The sequence below is a fragment of the Mauremys mutica genome, chromosome 2 (assembly GCF_020497125.1).
Source record: "Mauremys mutica isolate MM-2020 ecotype Southern chromosome 2, ASM2049712v1, whole genome shotgun sequence".
NCBI lineage: Eukaryota > Metazoa > Chordata > Testudines > Geoemydidae > Mauremys > Mauremys mutica.
Genome location: NC_059073.1, coordinates 240,240,121 through 240,266,664, shown reverse-complemented (window position 1 = coordinate 240,266,664; position 26,544 = coordinate 240,240,121). Strand labels below are relative to the sequence as shown.

The 26,544-nt window shown below is 42.0% G+C and overlaps 1 protein-coding gene across 4 annotated transcripts in view; it reads left to right on the top strand.

Annotated features, from left to right (window-relative positions):
• LRRC72 (leucine rich repeat containing 72) overlaps positions 1–26,544 on the top strand; it is a 50,088-nt gene that overhangs the window by 9,031 nt on the left and 14,513 nt on the right. For 3 of the 4 annotated variants that reach the window (XM_045007944.1, XM_045007942.1, XM_045007943.1), the window contains exons 3-5: positions 11,439–11,508; positions 15,356–15,437; positions 18,713–18,826. In XM_045007944.1, coding sequence (XP_044863879.1) covers positions 11,439–11,508; positions 15,356–15,437; positions 18,713–18,826 — 266 coding nt within the window. The remainder of the gene's footprint in view (positions 1–11,438; positions 11,509–15,355; positions 15,438–18,712; positions 18,827–26,544) is intronic. The other variant, XM_045007945.1, reaches the window with a different exon arrangement.

The following is a 26,544-nucleotide window of genomic DNA, read 5'->3' as shown; positions in this document are numbered from 1 at the left end:
CACTGCTGTCTAGAGAAGTAGTAGGATAGCTATAGTGGCTTCTTTTACCACCTACTGTCAATTGTAGGAAGTAGCCAGAGATTTTTGGGAAATGGGAAGGAAAGGGAGAGAGACCATAGCACAGTGGTCCCCAACCTTTTTGTGACCAGTAGCACATTCACATTTTCAGAAGAGCGTGGCGGGCACCAACAATTTTTCAAGGCTTATTTTGTATTTGTATATTAAATAATACAAAAAACATATTTAATATTACATAATATATGAATCCAGAGAGAAGAGAGAAGCCGGAGAAAAGCCACAAGGACATAGAACACCGGTGCCCACAGCCCTGGAGTACTCTGTCCCCAGCAGGCGCGGGGCCCCAGATTCTCTTCTCTGCTGGGCACTAGGTGGGCCCCGCACCTTCTGGGGACCAAGAACACCAGCACCTGCAGCCCCAGAGTTCTCTGTCCCCAGCAGGCGCGGGGCCGTGGCTTCTCTCCCCTGCTGGTAACTAGGCAGGCCCCGCATCTGCCGGGAACAGAGAACACCGCAACCGCAGCCTGAGTTCTCTGTCCCCGGCAGGTCCCCTGCTGGGCACGAGGCGGGCACACATAAATGCCCTGGCGGGCGCTATGGCACCCGCGGGCACCACGTTGGGAACCACTGCCATAGCAGTTGGGAGGGGTCAAAGACACCAGGAACCTTATGTGGAGAAGAATGACAGATTATTAGGTGACATGTTAGGATGAACATTTTGATAGGGTGCCATAAGATATAGAGTGCAGAAAAGAGGACACTTAAAAGTTGTTTAGAGGCTCACTTTGAATTTCCGATTAAGGACTCATCCAGAAATTGTTGTACTCCTGGCTACAACCTCACAATTGCACTGTGCATATCATGTTTACACAGCTACGTTAGCGTAATAATATAGGGCCAGTTTTTAAAAGGTATTTAGGTGTCTAAAGGTATGGATATGTACCTACTGGGATTTACATTGATTGCCCAGATTGATTTCAACGGGAGTTAGGCACGAGGGGCCAGACTTAGGCCCAAATCCTCAAAGGTATTTAGGCCCCTAACTCTTATTTATTTCAATGGAAGTCAGGAGCCTAAATACCTTTGAGGATCTTGGTCTAGGTGCTTTTGAAAATCCTGCTCAGTGCTTATCTGTAACTTGGGTACCTAAATATTTCCAAAAATCTGCCTTATCCCCTGAATTGCACCTAAAAGATTCATTCCCTGAATTGCATTCAAAAGGCTGTGCTACTGTTTGAAAATAAAATGTATTGTACATTGGTGCTGAAAAATTATTAAAATAAATGTTAGCGAGAACTTAACATATAGAAAGTATAAATCAATAAAGATATAAACCATTAGGAAAATAAAATTAGTTTAAGTATAAACTAATGGAAAAAAATTAGAAGTGTCTATGATTGTAGAAAAATATATGTGATATTATTTTGTGTTATTTGACTAATAGGTGATCATGTAATTAAAAATTATTATGCATACACATAAGGGGGCAGAGTTAAGTCTACATGTAACCTTACCAGTTGTGTTTCCTGATTTTGGAGTGAAAAATGTGTAACTGTAGTGCTATTTGCTCAGGAATAAAAAGAACAGATCAGATGGCAGATATGGAAATGATCAGTATGCTCAGCAAGGGATCGTTTTCCCCATTCCAGTGTACGCAATCCTTGAACCTCAGCCAGTCTCAATATCAGATGATATCCCCGTATTTTTGACTTGACATGATGTTCTGCTGGCTAAACTAAGAAGAAAAATTAATTATTAAAATCTGTCAAACTAGAGATGAAAATCCTATTTTAAAACCAGTGCTATTAAGGGGACATGAAAAAATTTACCTTTGAACACCAAAAGCTGGAAAGAAATGCTGGAGGCCAAAAAGGATGACTTTGTAAAAGACATGCAAAGGCTGGAAGGCATATGTAAAGGGACAGGCTCATTTAAAATGTGAAAGGAATTAATCTCTACTTGGGGCCATTTAAATGCCTTAGTACCAGAAAGAACAGAGCAAGAGTCAAGATAGTTAAAATGAGCATATTATTAGGGAGGGAAGAAAGTGAATTAAAATGTAGTTTATAAAATTAAGAGTGGTGCAGGAAGTGCAAAGACAATTCCTCTGCTAAGAGACAGTAAAGAGAAACTTCAGCTTGATGGACTGAAATAATGCAGGATTTGATCAGTAAAACTATATAAAAGAATCATATAATAGCCCTGTAAAAGAGTAGTCTAAATATGAAGATCCTGATCCAATAAACACTTACATTTTTTATTTCACTACTTTGAATAATCTACTTACTGATTACTCACCTTAAAGCAGGTGAGTAAGTGTTTTCAGGATCATGTCTATGGATTATTTTAAGGAAGGCCGATTTACCAAATTAACAAAGGACTACGAGTCTCTATTGGACTATCTAGGCTTCAAAAAATGGAAGCATAAGCGCATAAACCCAGATTAAAGATATGCCTGTGCTGTGAGTGGGGGTGTAATTCCCAGATCAAGGAGACATACCTGCTAGTTCTGATGGTGTGAACAGCTAGCTGCCCCAAGTACATACTTATGGTCTTGGACAGATACATACTCGGAGTAGCTAACCTCTTGCATCATCGTGGCTACACTCCTACTTTTAGTGCACTAGCTTGATTAGAGCTAGTGCAGGTATGTCTCCTTGAGCAGGGATTGAGCTGGGAATCACACCAGCTCGTAGTATAGATGTACGCTTAGTTGGTGGGGTATGCTTCAAGCAGATTATTTTTAAAAACTGGACTAAGCAGAGGTGCCTAGTCTCATCTTTCCTCTTCTCTTTTTCCTGGATATGGAGCAGTTTGCATGGAAGATTAGAGAAAAAGTTCATTCATAAACAAATCAATTGGCACTTTAGACTGATGATATGATGTTAGTCATTTCTGATCCTATTGCTTCCTTACCAAACACAGGTCCTGATCCTGCAACTTGGTCAAGTCCATTTACAAAATCAATTTTAAGATAAATATCATAAGGAAACAAAAATCCTTTATGGCAGTGAAAGATGAGGGAGAAGCAAGTATTACAAAAATTATTGGGCAGCTCAACTCGGGTTTTCTGGTGATGGAAGTTTATTGTCATTTATATTACCCTAGTGACCTAAGGCCCCATTGTGCTAGTTGCTGTATAAATAGAAAAGAGACAGTCCCTGACCCAAGGAGCTGACAGTCTAATTTAAAACAAGACACATCAAGTGAGTGTAATTAAAAAATAGGAGGGAATGCAGGAGAGAGGAGGAGTGTAACAGTAATCATAGCTTCTTCTTTGAATGATGTCCTTGTGGGTGCTCTATTTGTAGGTGCGGGAGTGCCACCTGTGCCTGAGATCTGAGATCTTCATCAGCAGTGCCCATTGGACTGCATATGTGCCCCTCCCCCTTCTTGTGCTGTGAGCAGGATGCAGATATATCACTGTGTGGTCCAATCACCCCGAGTTCCTTCTCTACCGACTTTGGTCTAGGACGGAATCCACTGCAGAGCCTGCTTCTCCTATTACCTCACTAGATAGTCCCTTACCTGATAGTGTAGTTAGTATTTTCTTCTTCACCTTTCTTCCTTCTATCTATAAACATTTTTTTTTGTTTTAACTTTACTTTTACAGTTATTTCATAGCTTAGGTTTCCGTTTTCCCTGCTTTCCACCCTTCCTGACCAGAAAGCCTTTTTCCTCTATCCTTATGCCCAGATCCCCTGTGTTTAAGAGGTGCGTTTCTTGTGGCTCCACCTTCCCGGTAACAGGTGACCCCGCACCGTGTATTCACTGCCTTTCCCTGAAACCCAGAGCCAGAAAAGACCAGGACATTAGATTAAAACTTCTCCTCATGGAGAAATTGCTGCAACTGGCATTGGACCTGGGCCCAGACCCTTCCCCGGAGAGGCCTACATACTCTGTGAGGTCATCTCTAATTCTTACTCCCCACATCCCTTGAGGAGAAAGTCATCTCTTTCTTGCTTGGATGAAAAGAAATGGGCTCCCTCCTCACACTTTGAGGCACACCCTCTAGAACACCATCCCTGGCAAGATCTGTTGTCTCAACCTCATCTGATGGGGTACAGCTCCAGGGCCTGTTCAAGTACCTCTGGTATCAATATGAAGAAATAGTCTAAAGACCCTAACTGGGCAGACCTACAGCCCTTGGCTCCGCTTCCCAGCTCTGGGGAACAAGACAGGCCAACTTCAGGAGCTATGGCACCTATAAACTGCTAGCACCTGTGCCCTTTCTGACACCGACGAAGCCATTGGCACCGAGTAAGCCCTCAGCTCTATCGAAATCATTGGCACTGGTCACGTCATCAGAACCGGCCAAGTCATCGGCACCAACCAAGTCTCTGGCACTATCTACAGACATTTTGGGAGAATACACCCTTTCTTTGACACTGAATCGTACACTGGCACTAACAATGTTTTTTCCCCCTCCACAAGACTTTAGATACCCTAAAGACCTGCTGGTCTCTAACATCTCTGAGTCTCCACTCCTTCGACTTGTCTTCGCCCCCACTTCCACCCTTCTCTCCAGACTCATTACATTCCTCCCTTTTTCCATTGAGGATGGCACCTCTCTTCCCCAGTGATGAGAAGGAGGAAGAGGAGAGCTCCATTGCTCCCTCATCTACTAGGCAGATCAGACCTGCTCATCCTCACTATCCACAGTCTACGTCTGGTCCACAATCTTCGCATGAACCACTTGAGATGCAGCCACATGTTACACTCCCTCCACATTGGCCATATTGGGACCCTTGGGCCATGTACAGAGCACAGTTCAAGACCCCCTGAGACCTACACCTCTCCCTTCTCCATTGGTCTCTCGCCCTCCGCTGGTTAAATCCCTGCGGATACCAAGTAAAGAGGAAGATCAGGAAGAAGAACAGGAGGAGGAGGCTCCACCAACATTACATTTTTCCTCCTCCACCCCCAATATCTGCTGATGACTTCATACATTTTCAAGACTTATTCTGCAGGATTGCAGACTCCCTGCAGATTCCTTTGGAGGAAGTCAAGGACCAGCAGCATAAACTGCTTGATATTCTCCACACATCTTGGTGTTCCAAAGAGGATGGAACTGGGCTGTTCTCAGTGGTGGCAGATGACAGAACAAGGAGCAATGGTTTCAAGTTGCAGTAGGGGAAGTCTAGGTTGGATATTAGGAAACACTATTTCACTAGGAGGGTGGTGAAGCACTGGAATGGGTTACCTAGGGAGGTGGTGGAATCTCCATCCTTAGAGGTTTTTCAGGCCCGGCTTGCCAAAGCCCTGGCTGGAATGATTTAGTTGGTGTTGGTCCTGCTTTGAGCAGGGGGTTGGATTAGATGACCTCCTGAGGTCTCTTCCAACCCTAATCGTCTATGATTCTATGACCTACTGGAGACCAAGAAAGAGCAATTCCAGTCCCTAATATTGGAAGGACACCTCCTAACCTGTACAACCCTACAAGCCTCGTTAGAATATGCAGACACCACTGCCTAATCCTTCATGACTGCTGTGTTCATGAGGTGTGCATCATGACTCCACCTCTCAGGTTTTCCTAAGGAGGTATAAACCACAGTGGAAGACTTACTTTTTGAGGGCCAGAAGCTATTCTCAGAGTGCATGGATGATTGTCTGCACTCCCTTAAAGACTCCCAAGCTACACTTTGCTCTCTCAGAATTTACATGCCAGCACCAAAGAGACGCTCCCAATCACAGGAGTACAATCCTCAACAGCATTATGACACCCAGCACCAAAGACAAAAGGCCTCCTACGAAACATAGACAGCCCACTCCTCAAGGGGCTACCTCTCAGGCACTCCCCACTGAAACAACAATTTTGAAGGTGTGGTGGAAACCCCAAGAAGCCTCCCCCTCTTCCAATCATTCCCACCATCTTTGACATTCCACCAGGTTGGTAACTGACTAGCTCAATTTTTCCCATCTTGGAGACTCATCACTTTGGACAAGTAGGTTCTAGAGATAATCAAGGAAGGATACTCCATCTCCTTCTTAACTATCCTGCCCCACCACCTCCTCTCCCCATCCCTTTTCAGGGACTCCTCTCACGATTCCATTCTACGGGGAGAAATAAATCATCTTCTGCAATGGGGAGCCATGGAACCAGTCCATTCCCAGCACATGGAACAGGGTTTCTACTCCCACTATTTCCTATCTGGAAGAAATCTGGTGGCTGGCAACCCATCCTGGACCTCTGCAATCTAAACAAGTTAGTCAAACTGCATGCTTCAAGATGGCTACCCTCTCAACTGTTAGTGCAGTACTGGAACAGGGGCACTGGTTCTCAGCCCTCGACCTCCAACACACATGTTTTCAATATAGTTTCACCCATTTAATCCACCTTCCTGACTTGTGGTGGAAGACTGGGAAGGCAGTAGGGCAATACCATGGCTTATGTATGCTGGGGAAGATGTAAAACACTAGTCAGACTCTACGCTACTGACATTTGGTGCATCTCATTTAAGGAGACCATTTATATCAGGGGCTCTCCCAACTTCATTGCACCGCGACCCCCTTCTGACAACAAAAATTACTACATGACCCCAGGAGCGGGGACCAAAGCTTGAGCCCGCTCGAGTCGCACCACCCCATTGCTTCAGTTCTATGGATCAATGGTTCTCAACCTCTTTCACACAGTGCCCCATACAACAACAGAAAAACGTTGGGATCACCCCCTCGTCTAGCCATAAAGAAAGGAGGTGTGATCTCACTGCCCTGGACCTATTCATCAGGGGTTCCCAGCCTGGTTTCAGATAGCTCTATCTAAACAACACTCTCAAAGAGCTGAGCACACACTGCTATTGAGTCCCTAAAAGGCCAAAAGACTCTGAGAACTCTCTGAGAACTAAGACTTGCGGGCAGTCCAGAGTGCTAACATGCCTATGCATTGCACAAGGACTTTAAGTTATAAGATTTCTGTCACTTAAGAACCACTGGATCCACTATTATTTCATGGTGAACATACTCTGGGATTGAAGGCCTGGAATGGAAAAGCGAATTCAGCGGAAGGTCGCACAGGGTCCTCTTCAGCTTGTGCCCCAATTCTACCAGCAGATTGCTGCAGTCACAAACACAAACAGATTCAGCCCATTTAAAGGGGGAGGGATAGCTCAGTGGTTTGAGCCTTGGCCTGCTAAACCCAGGGTTGTGAGTTCAATCCTTGAAGAAGCCATTTGGGGATTGGTCCTGCTTTGAGCAGGGGGTTGGACTAGATGATCTCCTGAGGTCCCTTCCAACCCTGATATTCTATGATTACAATACATCCTGCCCAGAGGCGATTTCTCTGATTCGTCATGGGCAATGACCAGTACAAGGTGCTGCCTTTTGTACTGTCCATGGCACCGTGGGTGGTCTCCAAGATTCTTGCAGTAGTCAGTGCCTACCTAAGGAAACAAGGAGCTGTCATCTTTCCATACTTGGATGACTGTCTTCTCAATGCCGCATCTGAAACCACGCTCTGTGAGCCGTTCACATAACAATGGACCTGTTCATGAAGCTGAGTTTCCTTGTGAACCTAGAAAAGTCCACTTTAATGCAATTCAACAACTGGAATTAATCGGGACACAGTTGGATGCCATACAAGCCAGAGCCTTCCTACCACCTCACTGATTCTTATGTATGGTATCCAATTCACAGATTTGCCCCCAGATCTCTGCCAGAACATGCCTCCAACTTCTAGGCCACATGGCAGCAGCCACTTTCGTGGTCAGTCATGCAAGACTGCACAAGCAATGTCTTCAGGCATGGCTGCGTACACTATATCTCCCCCACAAGCACAGTCTCCACAAACTTTTATCCATGCTGATGAGAGTCAAGGACTCACTACTTTGGTGGACACAGCCTAACAATGCCTATGTTGGAGTTCCTTTCCTCCAACCACCACTGACCACGATCCTAACAACTGATGCCTCCCTAATCAGTTGGGGAGTGCATCTCCATGATCACACAGTGCAGGGGAGATGGTAGTTAACCGAACCCACCCCACACATTAATCTCCTAGAACTACAGCAGTCTGCAGTTCCTGCTGACATTTCCTCCCTCCACTCAGACCATCAGAGTCATGATGGACAATCTCACCTGCATGTGTTACATCAATAGATAGGGTGGAGTGAGGTTCCACTCTTTATGGTCAAAGGCACTCAAATTGTGGAACTGGTGTATCCAACACAACATGATCATTTCAGTAGCATACCTTCCGGGACACCAGAACAGCACTGTGAACGTATTGAGCAGGAGGTTCTCCCACAATCAGGAGTGGAAACTGGATATGTGAGCACTTCAGCGCATCTTCAAGTGATGAGAATTGCTACCATAAATCTTTTTGCCACATAGCACAGCACCTGCTGCCCTCAATTCTGTTCCAGAGTGGGACTGGGACATGGATCTCTTGGAGATGCATTCTTCAGAACATAAGATGCCATTCCTTTATGCCTTCCCTCCCTGGCCCCTCCTATTTCAAATACTTAGCAAGATAGAGGAGGATCAAGCTCATGTCATACTAATAGCTCCAATATGGCCACAACTTACCTACTCCACATGATGGTATGCCAACCAATCTCTCTCCATCTAATTCCGTGGCTCCTTTCACAGGACATAGGATGCATCCTCCATCCCAATCCACAGATGCTGCACCTCAAAACCTGGCTCCTCTGTGGTTCTGGGATTCAGAAATAACCTGTTTGGATGCAGTCAAACAGATACTTTTGAATAGCAGGTGTGACACAACTAGACACACTTAGGTTCACAAATGGACTAGATTTCAATGCTGGTGCGTCTCCCACCAAGTTGACATAGCACACACTTATCCTGGACTACATGCTACACCTTAAAGAATCAGGATTATCCACCAGCTCCATTTGTTACCCAGGGTTCTTTCAACCCAGAGCTCTTGGTAACTTTTACTCTGTGCGAGGAGGTGTCAGAAAATAAATCAGGGGAGACACAGCCGTCCGAACGATAGATGGCTGGCACAAACAGGACAACACAAGAGTGCTTTCACTTAAAGCTAAACTTTACTAGTCTCAAGCACTTACACACGTCCACAACAAGATTAGTAAAACACCCCCAATCCTTGATAATTACCAAAGCTGAGTGTGGCTTTCGAGTGACACAGCGGCAGCCCATCTGCCGCTGGGGAACAGAAGATGCATCCAGAGGGAGAGACCAGTCCCGAAAAGTCCCCAAATGAGTTCCCTTATTTATACATTAGTAATAGAATGACATGTCCCTTAAAGAAACCTTGTTAAGTAAGCATTTCAATCATCAAGCAAGAGGTTCCTTCTGATTATTGATTAACCAGGTGTGGGTTATTCCAGAACTTGCAGCCTTGAGACCTCAATAGACATTCCAGGGGCATATCCTACTCTTTTAAAATGCATGTATCAGCAACTTCAACACAATTCTTATCAGGAAGGACGCGGGGTCAAGCTGCTCTTCCGTGGCACCCCAAAACCCCCTCCCCTCCTGCCTTGGTCAAGCTGAGTTTGCTGAATGGCCAATTTACAGCTTGCTGACTAGGTTGCTTTTTAACAATAAGCCATAGTGGTTTTAGGCACTTTACTGGTTTGCTAAAGTCTCCCTGTACACATTTGAGTACACTTGGTAGCAGTCACTACTTTTCACTGCCCCATAGATGGTCATTCTGTTTTTACACATCCACTTAGGAAACGTTTTCTGAAGGGTGTCCACAATCTTTATCCATACATAAGAGACCCAGCCCCTGCCTGGGACCTTGTCCTCATCCTACGTTCTCTGACTAGACCCCTGTTTGAATCCATGAAAACCTGTTCTTATGTGCATCTGTCAATGAAAATTGCCTTCCTTGTTGCCATCATTTCTGCCCGACGAGTTGGTGAAATCATGGCCCTTATGGCATATCCACCAAACAGACTGTTCTATAAGGACAAAGTTACACTACGCCCACATCCAAGATTTCTACCTAAGGTTCCAGCATCTTTCCCTCTCAACCAACCAGTACACCTTCCTTGTTTCTTCCTGAAGCCTCACAGTAATCAACAGGAGGCAGTTCTACACACCCTAGATGTGAGACTAACATTATCTTTTTACTTGGACAGGACTAAACCTTTCAGAAAACCACCACGATTATTCCTCTCCATCATCGAAAGATCCAGAGACACAGCCATACCTAAACAATGCCTTTCAAGGTGGATCTCGCAGTCTATGCATTTATCTTACTAACTCCACAATAGACAAACTCCTACCACAATCAGAACACATTCCACATGTTCATTATCCACCTTGATAACTTTTCTCAACAATGCCCCTATTGCTGAAATTTGCAAAGTGGCTACATGGACATCAACAGACACTTTTGCATTACTATGTTATTACGCACGATGCTGCAGCAGACACTCTCCTGGACCTAGGACATGCTGTCCTATCATCAATAGTAAATGTCACTCCAAAGACCCAGCCTTCCAATTAGGGGCACTACTTTCTAGTCGCTTACAAGTGGTGCACCCATAGGGACATCACTTGAAGAAGAAGAGAAGGTTATTCACCTTGTGCAGTAACTGAGGTTCTTTGAGATGTGTGTCCCTATTGGTGCTCCACTTCCCACCCTCTCCCCCTTTGCTTTGCAGTCAAAAACATATGCTCTGCGGCAGGGAAAAAACGGGGGGTGGTCGGATTGCACAGCGGTATATATCTGCCCCTCTCACAGTGTGCGGTCCGATAGGCAGTGCTGATGAAGATCTCCAATCCCAGGTGCAGAGGGCACTGCTGCACCTACAAGTGGCGCACCCATAGGGACACACATCTCGAAGAACCTCAGTTACTGCACAGAGTGAGTCACCTCCTGTGTTTACATAGCCCAGGTAATTACATGACATATATTGAGTACAACACCAATTCTTAATGAGAATTTGATTTAGAGAAGTAATGTTTAACCCTAGAAATATCAGGTCTGCTCAGAAATATGTCCATCCATTTGTTGGGTTTCAGTTTTCCATCTTTTTCTCTTTAGAGCCATGTCTGGTAGCTCCAGGCCACACCTTCAGTAACAATTTTCCCATTGGCTTGGTGGCCTCCCAAATGTAAGAATTCTCCTCATGTGTTATAAGCAGTATTTCTTTGGAATGCAAAGCAGCTGGGACTCCTGCTGTAATAATAATTTTTTAAAATAACTTTTTTCTTCAGAGAAATTGAATTCAATTTGGAGAAAATTAAGATTTTATTTTCTTTACAAAAGAGTTTTCTTTACTACTTTGGTTGCTTGCATTCCCAAGCACTGATCATAACTACACTACCACAGTCAAATTATTCTGTATGTCTTTCTCTATTAAAGGCTCTGTTAAATTGTTGCTTTATAATGTTTGTATAGTATAATTTGACTGAAGATTAAATTATATTTACAGAATAATTATGAAATATTGAAGTTGGACAACTTTTTTTTTTCTTCTCAGGGGACTAAAAGAAGTCCCTAATCTGTCACGATTTCAGATCTTAAGGTATTTGTGGCTTAACAACAATAAGGTAATAAGACATTTTATTAAAATATGAATACTGGTACCTAAAATAATTTTTTATTACTACCTAATGCTTTTGCTATTACAAAATATTTAAAAATTACAAAATTGGTAGATATAGTTGTTTTTTTTAAAGATTATTTCTCATTTCTTTACAAAAATAGGAATCAATTAATTTAAATGTGATATTTTTAAGAAACCTGTTTTGATATACATATTAGAGTATAAGTTGACATTTTTCCCTTTAAAATAATAATGAATTATATTCATATTTAGTTCATCAAAAGGGTTAAGTATCTCTACCAGAGTTATAAAAATAGAGAGATTTTAGAAAGATCTGATCTATTTTCCAAATCAAAGACCTTCCAGAATTAAGGTACTGAAAAATGTGTTTGCTAATATACCTAAGATTGTCAGTTTCTGACCTTACCATAAGGCAGTAAATTGTTTTGCTGCTCCTAGAGCACCCTCAGGGGAAAATTTATTATGACTCTGAGGCACAGTTTCACTGTCAATCTCCCTGCTGTTTCAGGGAGGGAGTAAACTGTAACAGGTCTATACCTGCCCCAGTATATGCTCTCCGACAAACAAGGGTAACTATCCTGGTAGACACTTTGGGGACGGCAGTAGAGTTGAGATTCTGCCCACTCCACCCTCCTATCTATCTCTACAAAGGGGAGATATAGCAGCTCTTTGGAGCCTGCTTCCCCATGTGTGCAGAAAGTGATGGTATAAGGAAATAAGGGAGTGCCTTGTGCCAGTGTGCTGGACAGGCCACAATCTCTCCCTAAATCAGTTGCTTGTAAGAACAAAAGACTAGGAGCTAGACCCTCAGTTACTGTAAGTTTACCTGTGTTTTGTTTCCAGCTCATTGACTCACTGTGTGACCCTAAGTCAGTCACTTAGGGTGGCATCCATGAAGGGACTTAGGTTTTGTGACACTGAGTGTCATGGTACCTAACTTTTACATGCCTAGAAAAATCACAGGAACAATGCTGTGATCCATAAAGCTGACCTTGGGATGTAGGAGACCAAGGTTCAATTTTTCCCCTCCCCCGAGTGGGAGAAAGGATTTGAACAGGGGTCCCCTGCCTCTCAGGAGAGTGCTCTAATCACTGTGCTATGGGACATTCTGATGTGGGGCTTCCTCAGTCTCTACGATTGAAGCTGTTTTCTTCTGGATAAATAATTAAAGGGTGATTGGAGCAGCGGGACTGGAGCCTGGGTCTCCTATCTTGGTGCCCTAACCACTGGATTACACAGTCATTCTTTCTCTCTCTGGCTCAGTGACAGTTCCACTGTGGATAAATACTTAAAAATGCATTGGACCATAGAGAGACCCATGTTCAAATCCTTTCTCCTCCTCTGACAGAGGCTGGGTGGAATTGAAGCTGGGTCTCCCACATCCCAGGTGACTGTTCTAACCACTGGGCTAAAAGCTATAAGGTGGTTGTTACCACCACCACCACCACGTCCTCCTCCTGGATTTTGAATGAGACCGGCTCCAGTAGGTGTGCTCAGAGGCCACCTAACAGATCATGCCTCGCATGCGACTTACGTCTGTCTTTCCCTGAAGGCCTTTATTTCCCTGGTTAGTGAACTACTCTGGGGCTTAGATGGAAGACAGGCATCTGGATGCCTAGAGGGAGGAAGCAGTGAGTGTGCCCAGAGACAGAAATTTCTGAAACCAGGGAACTTTTACCTTAAAAATGTAGGCACTAGTGAGTTTAGGCACCTACAGTGTACAGTGGGAGCTTTGTGGCTTGAAGTGGAGACAAAACTGGGTTTTAATCACCTAAACTCGAGCTTTAGGCACCTAAGTCTGAGGTTTAGGTGCTTAACTACTTTTGTGGATATATGCCTTGCACTCAGTGTCCTAGGGGTGGTATAATGAAGATTATACTACTTAGTGTATACCATATGGGCTTTGAGGCAATTTTGTAAAGTACTCAGGACCCTCAGATGGAAGGTCTGATATAAATGCAAAGTATAACACCCAAAACCAAAATATTTCAAAAATCGGCTAATTGGCAACAAAACCAGCTCATGCCCTTCCTTGCTCTTACCAAATGCAAATCTGCACATTTATTCACTGATCTTTAAAAAAATGAAAATAACTATCGATTTGTACTGAAAAATTGATAACTCATAGTAGTTTAAAACATTTAAAACTTATTTATAAGTTACTGTTCTGTAGTTCACATGATTTCTCAATGTGCTCAGTATCTGAGGACTCTGTGTGCAGCAGTACTTGCTAAGATAAGTATGCAGTTTTGTGAAGAAAAATTAGTATACATTCCACATAACTTAGGAGTGTGTGGATTTCTGCTGCCTCAAGCCAACATTAATTATAAACCATCTCATGTCAACTCTGTTGAAAGACTTGTAGTTATTCAAATGTTTAAAAACTTTTAATGATGGAGACATAAATGAGCTGAACTAGTTCATGGCATTGCTGAACATTTCTGAAGGACATGAAGTGTGAGAAGATAGGACTTCTTGATTACCAAGCAATATTTAACCTGCTGATCAACAAGACAAAAATCAGACCCATTTATCCATATTCCCCATCTTCAAACCTAAACAGTAACAAAGACTAAATTAAAAACAACGAGGAGTACTTGTGGCACTTTAGAGACTAACAAATTTATTTGGGCATAAGCTTTCGTGGGCTAAAACCCACTTCATCAGATGCATGGAGCGGAAAATACAGAGGCAGCTGTAAATACACAGCACATGAAAAGATGGGAGTTGCCTTACCAAGTGGGGGGTCAGTGCTAATGAGCCAATTCAATTAAGGTGGAAGTGGGCTATTCTCAACAGTTGACAAGAAGGGGTGCTGCTGCCAACAGCAGCAAAGAAATAAGGCTGGCAATACCATACCATGCTACCCTTAGTTCTGCACTGCTGCTGGCGATGGTGTTGCCTTTAGAGCTGGGCACCCAGCCAGCAGCCACCACTCTCCACTCTGCCTTCAGAGCAGCCGCCGGTCTCTGGCTGCCCTTCTCTAAAGGCAGTGCAGGAGTAAGGGTGGCAATACCGTGACACCCCTACAATAGGCTTGTGACCCCCCCCCCCCCCAGTTTGAGAAATGCTGTGGAGAAATCATACATTTTTCATGAGTTGGTTACAGCATAAGTAGCAAATTTGGCATTTATACTGTGACCAACCTGCAAAAAATGTGTGATTTCTCTGTGATTTAAGTAGACCCCTACTTATATGGAAAAAATAAGAATTCTCATAGACTGAGATTTCATCAGAGGATAACACAGTTGACTCTCGAGGTTGCTATACATACAGGTTTTGCTATAATTATAATCTGTTTGGGTTTGGAAGCCTAACTAAACTTTAAATGTTTTCAGGAAACCTAGAACAAATACATGCTCCCTCAGATCAGTTGGTGCTGGTGTAATTTTTAATTTGGATGTTGAGTTTATTCTAAGGATATTACCTTTGAGAGTATTCTTAAATCAACACAGAAATGTTATATATTATGAGAGGAGATTCTTCTCACAATACGAATATTTCAACTGAACAAAACTTCCCGATAGCTAGGAAAGTTTAATTGAACACCAGTAATTTTCAGTGAAAATGTGTTCCAAAATACAAACTCTAAATCACGGAGTCAGAAGGTTCTATAAGAATTTTCTATAAGGTTATTCTATATGTATTTATCACACATAATTAATATTATTGACAAGTTTTCAGCTCTCAAAGAAGTCCTAAAACAAGGGACCATTTTCACTGAAACAAGAACAAATACTTCTTTAAAAATATACAATATATTAATATATAGTTCTCCAAAATTAAAATTTGACTGACAGGTACCTATTTCCCTGATTCTCATATTTCAGATCCAGAAGCTAACATTCTTGATCAATAATTATCGCTTGACAGAACTCTACCTCAACAATAATGAGCTCATAGATATAGCAGGTATTGTCTTACATTTTAAACTTTAGAGCAAAAATGTGAAGTTTTTTTCTGTGTATCAGCAAGCTAAGTGAGTTTGATTTAGGTGGTCTGTAGTCAGTGACTGACCGATAGTAGCTGAAAATAACATCCCACAGTTTATAACAGCATACAGACGCCCCCCGACTTACGCAATTGTTCCATTCCGGAAAGCCTTGCGTAACTCAAATTTTGCGTAAGTCAGAAACATATACCCGTACGTTACGCAAAAATTTCCGCAACTTGAAAATCCTATTTCTGGCTTATGGAACTTTTTCCGTAAGTGCGAATTTGCGTAAGTCGGGTCTTGGGTAACCCGGGGAGCGTCTGTGCACAAAAATGATGTTTTAGGAACATGATTTATTACACTACACTTGAATTGTTATATAGTGATATTTAGGGTCAGATTCAACCATGATGTAAGTGGGTGCAGCTTCATTGCATCTACTTCAGTCAGGGATAAATTTGTCCCTTACTCTGTAACTGTTGTTATTAATTGGCTATTTTAAAATGTAAACAGTAGTGTAGTGGGGTGTCTTGCCCTGTAAGGGCCAGAGGCATGGAGCTGGCCAACCCCATACAATTAGTCCTCCCTGCCACACCTGGGATTATGTATGAGATTTAATTAGAACCAGCTGGATATGGAGGAGCTGACTCCCCCATAATGGGCAGCAGAGCGATACATAGAGGGAAGGCGGCCTGGTCTGAGATGAGGCAAGACCAGGCACGACACGACACCAGGGGAGTTTGCGGGCTGTGCCCAGCTTAAGGCTGGAGGGAAGATTTTTGTGTTTATTTTTTGAATTTTAAGTTAAACCAAACTCTGAAGAGGGCTGTTGTTATTAGATTTGTAAAAGACTCTTTTTGAGTTTACTGAGGAACCAAGATTGGAAACTGAGGTGAGGGGCTGGTTGCAGGAGGCCACTTGATGACAAGTAGGTTGAAATAAACAATACTAATTTAGTAAGACTGCATTTATATTTTTTGTTTAAAATGAACTGAAAATATATTGATTCTGGAAGCATAGTACACCATTTTGGTGGAAAAAATCATGCCGTTGAAATACATTTCTGATCTACTATGGCAAGTTCTCTTATTCAAATGAATATGCAAGATTTGCTGGTCAGACAATTCATAATTAATTAAAAGTACCCTTTGGAAACCATATAAATGTATATGATAGTAAACTGATTAGCAAGACTGACAGACATACCATGAAACTAAAGGATAGTAAAGTAATAGATTGTCTCATATGTAGTATGTCTGCAAAGGCTCTGCAATTTTCCTACCAGTATAATTGTCACTTACATTTCAAGTACAATTGTACTCTGTGAAGTTACTCTGCAAAACTGGCTTCTTGTGAAGCTCCATCTTTATCTCTCAAGGACTTTTATTTTAGTTTTGTCACAGAATCTGTCCCTTAGTTTTTAAAAAATTGTTCATGTTAATATTTTCATCTCTCTCTTTATATAATGTTAGATTGGAGAAGGAAGTTAAATGATATTGGTTAGTGTCTTTGAGACTTATGGGAAATGTGAATCTTTAAGAAGGGAATGGGAGGTTGTTCCAAGCATAGGGGGCAGTATGGAAGAAGGTAACAAGATGTGGGAGAAAGAAACAGCAAGGCTGGCTTCACTGGCAAAACAAAATGGGTGAGGGGTAAGGTTGCCAACTTTGTAATCACACAAAACCGAACAACCTTGCCCTGTTCCTGCCCCTTCCCTGAAGCCCCACCCTGGCCCACCCCTTCTACGAGGCCCCACTCCTGCTCACTCCATCCCCCCCTCTGTTGCTTACTGTCCCCCACCCTCACTCATTTGCTCATTTTCACTGGGCTGGGGCAGGGGGCTGGAGTGTGGGAGGGGGTGAGGGCTCTGGATGGGGGTGTGGGCTCTGGCGTGGGGCCAGAAATGAGGGGTTCAGGGTACAGGAGGAGGCTCTGGGCTGGGGCAGGGGGTTAAGGTGTGGGATGGGGTGAAGGCTCGAGCTGGGGGTGTGGGCTCTGGGGTGGGACCGGGTCTGAGTGGTTTGGGGTGCAGGAGGGGGCTCTGGGCTGGAGTCGAGGGGTTTGGAGTGTGGGAGGGGGCTCTGGGCTGAGGAAGGGGTTTGGGTTGTGGGAGGGGGTGGGGGTGGGGCTGGAAATAAGGGGTTCAGAGTGCAGGAGGGGGCTCCAGGCTGGGGCAGAGGGTTGGGGTGCAGGAAGTGAGGGCTCCAGCTGGGGGTTTGGGCTCTGGGACGAGGCCTGGGATGAGAATTTTGGGGTACAGGAGGGGGTTCCAGGCTAGGGAAGGGGGTTGGAGTGTGGGAGGGGGTGCAGGCTCTGGGTGGCTCCCCAGAAGCGGCTGGCATGTCCGGCTCCTAGGCAGAGTCATGGCCAGGTGGCTCTGTGCGCTGCCTCTGCCCACAGGCCCCACTCCTGTAGCTCCCATTAGCTGCGGTTCCCAGTCAATGGGAGCTGTGGAGCCGGTGCTCGGGAAGGGCGCAGCGTGCAGCGCCGCCTAACCGTGCCTCCGCCTAGGAGCCAAGGGACACGTCGCCACTTCTGGGAGCCATGCAGAGCCAGGTAGGGAGCCTTCCAGCCTCGCACCAACCGCACTTTTAATGGCCTGGTCAGTGGTGCTGAGCGGAGCCGCCAGAGTCCCTTTTCGACTGGGTGTTCCAATAAAAAATTGGACATCTGGAAACCCTAGTGAGGGGAGTGACATAATCTGAGTAGGCAAGTTAGTGACTGGTGGTGACTTTTTTTTTTTAATGTAAGGTTATTTGAGGTGGAGCTAATGTTCCAGAGGGAATGGAGTTTAAATTGGTTAATATGGAGCCTGTGAGGCAGAGATGGTAATTGGGAAGGGTGAAACCGGTATGATAGGATGGGGATGATAGATGATCCAAGATCGTTGTGGTTATCCGGGGAAGGAGGAGGCAGTAGAAGTTGGATGTAGATTTTTGGAGGTGAGGTTAGGGAGAGAAGTAGGGGAGCAGGGATGGGAAAGAAGGAGATGAAGATGCAAAATGCTGTGATTAGAAAAGAGGAAATAAGGGATGCAAAATTTCTGGGATGAGGTAGAGGAGGAGGAAAGACAAGAAGTAGAGTTGCTGAAACAGAGGATGAGTATAGTCAGCATGAGAAGTGTTGTATGTAGTGGTGGGAGTGGATGGATAATTAGGATGGCAAACTAAATGTGTAGCATAGCAAAACAAATTAGCAAGTCAAAATAGTCAACTATGGTGAGAATCATTTATTATAATACATTTTATTTCAGGTGCTCTGAAACATTTGCATGCATTGCAGATCTTGCTGCTTCACAACAACCAGCTGAAAAACCTTGACACAACAGTGAAGGAATTAAAGGGAATGATAAGTCTGCAGACCCTCAGTAATGTATCACTTTTTATTATGCATAGCTGCAATCAGTAACATTGGAAATTAGGGAAAAACAGACATTTTTGTAAGTAGGAATAGAACTAAATCATTCAGATGTCCAAGTTATTTTCCTCCTCTTTTCTCCAGAGTAAATGGATTCTCACATACAATAATAATATTTTTTTTTAAATTAAGCATACCAATATCTGTTTAACTAGTGTAGGCATTTTGATTACTGTGTAGAGTAAGTGGTAAATGAAATAACTGTAGTCTCTGAAATTTCAAATTAACATGAACAAGACAGTGCTGGCGCCACTAAGTTGTACTGTGTGAAGTAGCCTCAAGGGAAGTAGGATTATATGCTATTAACCTATTGAAAATGAAAGTATAAGCAATCTTTCTCCATCTTTCCTAAAGGAATGTGCTCATAGATCATACCAAGCTCTCAGAACTTTAAGAAACAGGAAACTAATTTCATGTCTTAGTAACATAATTAATGGAGGTGTATAATATCATCAGCCCCTAACTTATGCATTCAAAAACCTGGATGTTTGATGGCAAGAAATAAAAAGATGGCTTGAAAAGTACATTTTTAAATTGAACCTGAAACTGAGCCAAGAACTGAAAAACAAGTCAAGTGTTATAAAGACAACATACCAGTCAAATTATTGTAAGTTATTCCATTATGTGTAAAATCTAAAAATAGACCTCTAAAAATGAAGTTGTTTGAAATGATTAGACAAAGTTTGGACAGACATCCCATTTCTCAGTGGTCCTGTCACTCGCATTTAGTGTTACAGCGAAAGCAATTAACAGGGAGCTTCAACAAGCACAAACAGTTTGCTTCACAGTATTGTGAAACAAACAGTAATAGCAAGAATTCAAAGCAGTGTTCTAATGCTGAACTGATGCATACATCAGTTATAATGACATGGTAATGTAGTTCCCATTGGTCCAATCACTAGCAAATAAAAATAAAAGATAGAACACTCCAATTTGCTCTGATACAAAATTTTATTCTCGTTTATGGATTTAGGAAAAAATTCCTTTTTATAGGGGAACATATTATTGCACTATACAGTATATACTCACTGGACTTTATAACCCATACAAGAAATTGGCAATTCCTTTCAGTCAAGAATTTATATTAAGGTTATAATGGGGTCTTATATTACGAAGACTATTATTTTAATGAAATACAGTATACTACCCTTCATTATCACATTAGAAGAAAATGAATGTCAAACAAATGAACAAGAGTACATTTTAAGCAGTATCTTTACTTCATAAATAATATTGATTTGCTTACTTGCTAATTGGCAGTGTTCAGAAATTTGAACTGAGCCTACCAGCCTTTAGTGTGAATTAGCCAGATTCTGTGGCTATCCTTTATCAAATATTATTCTTATTCCTAAAGATTACTTTAGGAATAAGAAGATACCTATTGTTGCTAGATGGTTCTATTTTATTGTTGGATAGTCCAATTAAAAATAAAATGTACTCAGCACCCTTCAGTGTAACATCTGGACATATAACATATAATATCAATGTAATATTAAGCATCCATGGGGGGATTATTATTTGAGCAGCCTAATAAACCGTTATTGTTTATAGCCACATCAGTTGCCAAAGTATCCTACTTCCCTCCTTTAGGGCTTTTAGACACTGCCTTACATTGGACATGGTATGCAGCAGCCTTGCTGCAGCAGGAGCTCATGGGAAAAACTGTACCTCCTGAAGTTCACAGGCTGGCTTTCTTGCTAGTGCACCCTTTCAGGGGATGCAGCATGTGCAGTAGAGGGCATGGTCATGGCCTCAGTTCATCCCCACCCCATCTTTTTGGCATACAAACTCTTTGTGTTCCCTCCAGGGTTCTCCTGTGCCAGGGTAAGCCACAATCTGGCTTGGGCTCAGTGAAAAAGACTGACTTAATAAATGCACCTTTCACTGTGCCGGAAGATCACCAGACTCAGGTTCTTGCAAACAGCAAGAGGCAATAAGTTCCATAAATATGAGTCCTCAACAGTATCCTGCTGCTACTTCTAACTAGGTGGTTCTTCTTCTTTTCTATAGGCCTATAGGCTCCAGCCAAGATAAGTTTCCCATTATCTTGTTCATTCTAAATGAACAAGATAGACAAGAATGGGGAAAAAGAAAGTACTATCCCTAATTTATGGATGGGGAACTGAACCACGGAGATTAAAGACCCGTGGCCACAACGAAATTGTGTGGTGGAGCCAAGGAACTGAACCTAAATCTCTTATACAATGCTACCATGCTGATGGACAGAGCACCAAGAGAGATTTATTTTTGGAACTGACAGCTGTTCTCAAACAAGATGACAGGACCCAGAGGGACCATATTGGTGGCTGGGTGGTGAGGGAGGTGCCTAAGTGTCTTTTGTAAATGGGAATTAGGTACTTAGCTGTCATTTGTGCATTTGAAAATCTCCCTTTCTGAAGCCCCACTCCATTCCAAAATGATATTACATCAAATCCAAAAGGAAACCAAATTTTCCTAAGGCTTAGGTGCTTCTAAGATTCCCTTCCTAAAGACCTATTTCTCCCAAACAGTAGCATTCATTTTATTCACTAGTGTAGGTTTATGGGCTATATATAATGTTTTAGAATGTACCGAATGAACTCTGCAGCAGTAAGAATGAAACTCTTTCTATTACTGCCATCTTGTGGTTCTCCTAATACAATTAAATGCAGTGATTTAAAAAAAAAATTCTGATCTAAAAATCACCCTACCAGGAGCATAAGAATGCAGATATTTCACAGAGCTCTCCTCCCCTCCCCGCCCCATATTTTAAACAGCCATTTCCAGCATGGAGAAGACCAATTATCCATTCCCATATCCTGCCTATATCAATGGGCCCCCAAAACACAACTGGCCAGTAACATCTTTCTATAACATAAGAGAGTGTCTCTTCACCAGTCCTGTCTGACAATTGCTTTATGCCCTGAGGAAGAAGGATTGACATCTTATAACTTTCTAACTTGTGTAGAATATCTGATATTCTATACAGAGAGATTCTGTGTTTATTCAGTTAAGTGAATAATCCTTTATGAATCTCACTAAACTGTTTGCTTCAATATCTTATCCCTCTTTCCATAACCTTATCTTTATCCTTATCCTTTCTCTCCATAACCACTGAAGTTGCATAATCCACAGGAGTTGTTTCAGCCTTAGGGTATATCTACACTGATGTGCATACCTGAGTGCTGGATTGTATTCATGCAGGCGTGAGCCAGGCAAATCTGCCCCAAGAGTCCACATTTGCTGTGCTGGACATTGTACAACAGTATGTACCTGCATTCATACTGCTGCTCTAGGTACAGGAGTTTAGCACTACCATTTCAGGGTTCATATCCAAAGGTTCTTTGTGACATACAGAAGCACTTTAAGAACTGATGTGTGGTGTGTTGTTGGACTGGAATATAGTATTTTCCTGGACGCCTGCACAGAAAACAATTTTCCCCGCTTTCCCATGTGTGCCGATGGCACTTCCAGATTATGTGGCCCCTGACTTCTGTCCTTGCAGAACTGGATGGAAGTCATGGATTCATTGGATGAGCTGGTCCTACTCTTGCTCTTTATTGCAAGATAAATGTTTATGCAGTGAGATAGGCACTCATCGAGACACTGGATAGCCTTTTGACAGCATTTTCTGACTCACTGAAGACAACAGGCCATGAGGAATGAGGGCAGTTGATTTATGCAAGGCTGGACAGATCTGATGAAAGCTGCTATTGCCACAGAATACCTTTGGTTTATTGTCACTTCTGGTATAGGAAAACTCACATGGTGTGGTTGGATCACATCATTTTGCAGACTTGGGACAACGCAGCAGTGGCTCCAGGTCTTCTTCATAGAGCTATGTGAGGAGCTTGCACCAACCCTCCACCACCAGAACACTCAATTGAGGGAGTCATAATGATACAAATGTGTGTCACTATTGCCCTATCCAGACAGCTACACTATCCCGGACAGCTACAGGTCTCTAGCAAATCACTTTGAAGTTGGAAACTTAACTGTTGGGTTCATGGTAGTTGAGGTTTGTGAGGTCATTAGCACTGTCTTTACCTCTGGTGGTTGGCATAAGAAACATGCCTGAAATAATAGCTAGTTTTCAGAGGATGGGGTTCCCATTCTGTGCTGGGACCATCAATGGCACTGGTGCTCATAGTTCACCCAGCAGAAGGGGCAAATGAGTATGAGGACTGCAGAGGGTAATATTCCACTGTTATGCAAGACTTGGTGGACCACAGAGGCAAGTTCTTCAACACCAATATGGAAAGTATAGGAAACATTTGTGACATTAGGCTGAAGAGATCTGGTTTGTACCTGAAGGGGAAAGCAGGGACCTTAGTCCCTGGAAATGTTATGAATGGGGTATCTGTGCCAACTATTATTTTGGGGGTCCTGCATACGCACACCTGCTTTGGCTGATGAAACCATACCCTGATGTAAGTGGCTCTGGAAAAAAGGAATTCAATTTCAAGTTCAGCAGCTGCAGCATTTGGTAGGCTCAAGGCTCATTGGAGTTGTCTACAAATCCAGCTGGGTGCCAGACAGAAGATGACGTCTCACTTGTGCAGCTGCTGTGGGCCACCTTTCAGTAAAACTAATTTAACCTTGCATGATGTTACATGCCAGCCTAGGTACAGACCACAAATTCTGTTCACGTGTTTTGTGTTTATCTGGCTGGGGGGTTTGCTGTGTTTGTGCTTGTGACATTGCACACCTGTATAAAACCCATTGTTACAGGTTTTATTAAGGTTGAGGCTGGAGGAGACTGTGATTGATTGGGTTTCCACTAGGGCAGTCAAGTGATTAAAAAAATTAATCGTGATTAACCGCACTGCTAAATAATAACTGGATACCATTTATTTAAATATTTTGGATGTTTTCTACATTTTCAAATATATTGATTTCAATTACAACACAGAATACAAAGTGTACAGTTCTCACTTTATATTTATTTTTGATTACAAGTAATTTGAACTGTATAAAAACAAAATAAATAGTATTTTCTAATTCACCTAATACAAGTACTGCAGTGCAATCTCTTTATCATGAAAGTTGAACTTACAAATGTAGAATTATATAAAAAAACTGTATTAAAAAATAAAACAATGTAAAATTTTAGAGCCTGCAAGTTCACTCAGTCCTACTTCTTGGTCAGCCAATAGCTCAGACAAACAAGCTTGTTTACATTTGCAGAAGATAATGCTGTTTGTTTCTTGTTTACAATGTCACCTGAAAGTGAGAACAGGCATTCACATGGCACTGTTGAACCAATGTTGCAAAATATTTACAGGACAGATGCACTAAAGATTCATATGTCCCTTCATGCTTCAACCAACATTCCAGGGGACATGCGTCCATGCTGATGACGGGTTCTGATCGATAACAATCCAAAGCAGTGTGGACCGATGCATGTTCATTTTCATTATCTTAGTCAGATGCCACCAGAAGAAGGTTGATTTTCCTTTTTGGTGGTTCAGGTTCTGTAGTTTCTGCATCAGAGTGTTGCTCTTTTAAGACTTCTGAAAGCATGCTCCACACCTTGTCCCTCTTAAATTTTGGATGTCACTTCAGATTCTTAAACCTTGGGTCGAGTGCTGTAGGTATCTTTAGAAATCTCATATTGGTACGCATTTTGTCACCTCTCCAGTGAAAGTGTTCTTAAAATGAACAACATGTGTTAGGTCATCATTTGAGACTGCTATAACATGAAATATGTGGCAGAATGCAGGTAAAACAGAAGAGGGAACATACAATTCTCCCCCAAGGAGTTCAGTCACAAATTTAATTAACACATTATTTTTTAATGAGCATCCTCAGCATCAAATCATGTCTTCTGGAATGGTGGCCAAAGCATGAAGGGGCATACGAATGTTTAGCATATCTGGCATGTAAATACCTTGCAATGCCGGCTACAAAAGTGCCATAGGTTATGCCTGTTTTCACTTTCAGGTGACATTGTAAATAAAAAGTGGGCAGCATTATCTCCTGTAAATGTAAACAAACTTGTTTGTCTTAGTCACTGGCTAAACAAAAAGTAGGACTGAGTGGACTTGTAGGCTCTAAAGTTTGACATTGTTTTGTTTTTGAGTGCAGTTATGTAACAAAAAAAATCTACATTTGTAAGTTGCACTTTCATGGTAAAGAGATTGCACTACAGTATTTGTATGAGGTGAATTGAAAAATACTGTTTCTTTTATCATTTTTACAGTGCAAATATTTGTAATAAAAATAATATAAAGTGAGCATTGTACACTTTATATTCTGTTGTAATTAAAATCAATATTTTTGAAAATGTAGAAAAACATCCAAAATATTTAATGAATTTCAATTGGTATTCTATTGTTTAACAGTGCGATTAAAACTGCAATTAATCGCAATTAATTTTTTGAGTTAATTGCATGAGTTAACTGCGATTAATCGACAGCCCAAATAATTTTTATTTTTTTGGTGCAGAATTTTTAGTTTTTTGGTGCCGAATTCTCCCAGGGGCAGAAAGTGTAATGGAATAAAACAGAGCGGTGGTATTGTCATGCACATTAGTCCTGGACAGCCTCACTCCTTGCATTTATAGCACCTATCCCATTGACAATGATGTGTTTTGAGGTACTTGGCTGTGACTTATGTTTTCCACTTCATGTCATTGTATGGTCTGGAAAATTTTGCAGGAATCAATGTGAAAAACTGCTGTAATTTCATAATAGTTGGATAAAAATCAAGGCTGGAGAAAGTTTTAGGAATATTTGCTGTAATTAAGCAAATTTTTTACTTTTTCAGAGAAGCAGTTTCCTCCGCTTACTAAAGAAATTGCAGATTTTTAATTTTTGAAATTTCTTTATTACACTTTTTACAACTGAAAAAAACACATGCACATGGAAAATCCTAGCAGTCACAAAATGGCTGCATCTGTCCTTGCAGCAACCTCACCCCACTCTGTAAACACAATCCAGGATACCTGATAAGAGGGGTTCCAGGCACCTGTGAATTGTGTCAGACACTAAACAGTGGAAACTAGGGCTGTCAATTAATCACAGTTAACTCACTTGATTAACTCAAAAAAATTAATGGCGATTAATCACAGTTTTTAATCGCGCTGTTAAACAGTAGAATACCAATTGAAATTTATTAAATATTTTGGATGTTTTTCTACATTTTCATATAGTATTCTGTGTTCTAATTGAAATCAAAGTGTATATTTTTTACAAATATTTGCACTTCAAAAATGATAAAGAAATAGTATTTTTCAGTTCACCTCATACAAGTACTGTATTGCAATCTCTTTGTCGTGAAAGTGCAACTTACAAATGTAGACTTTTTTTGTTACATAACTTCACTCAAAAATAAAAAACAATGTAAAACTTTAAAAATTCTTAAACCCAAGGTTTAAAAATCTGAAGTGCCTTCCAAAATCTGAGAGGGACGAGGTGTGGCGCATGCTTTCAGAAGTCTTGAAAGAGCAACACTTGGATGCAGAACTACAGAACCTGAACCACCAAAAAAGAAAATCAGCTTTCTGCTGGTGGCATCTGACTCAGATGATGAAAATGAACATGCATCAGTCTGCATATCTTTTGATAGTTATTGAATAGAACCCATCATCAGCATGGACACATGTCCTCCGGAATGGTGGTTGAAGCATGAAGGGACATATGAATCTTTAGCGCGTAAATATCTTGCAATGTCGGCTACAATAGTGCC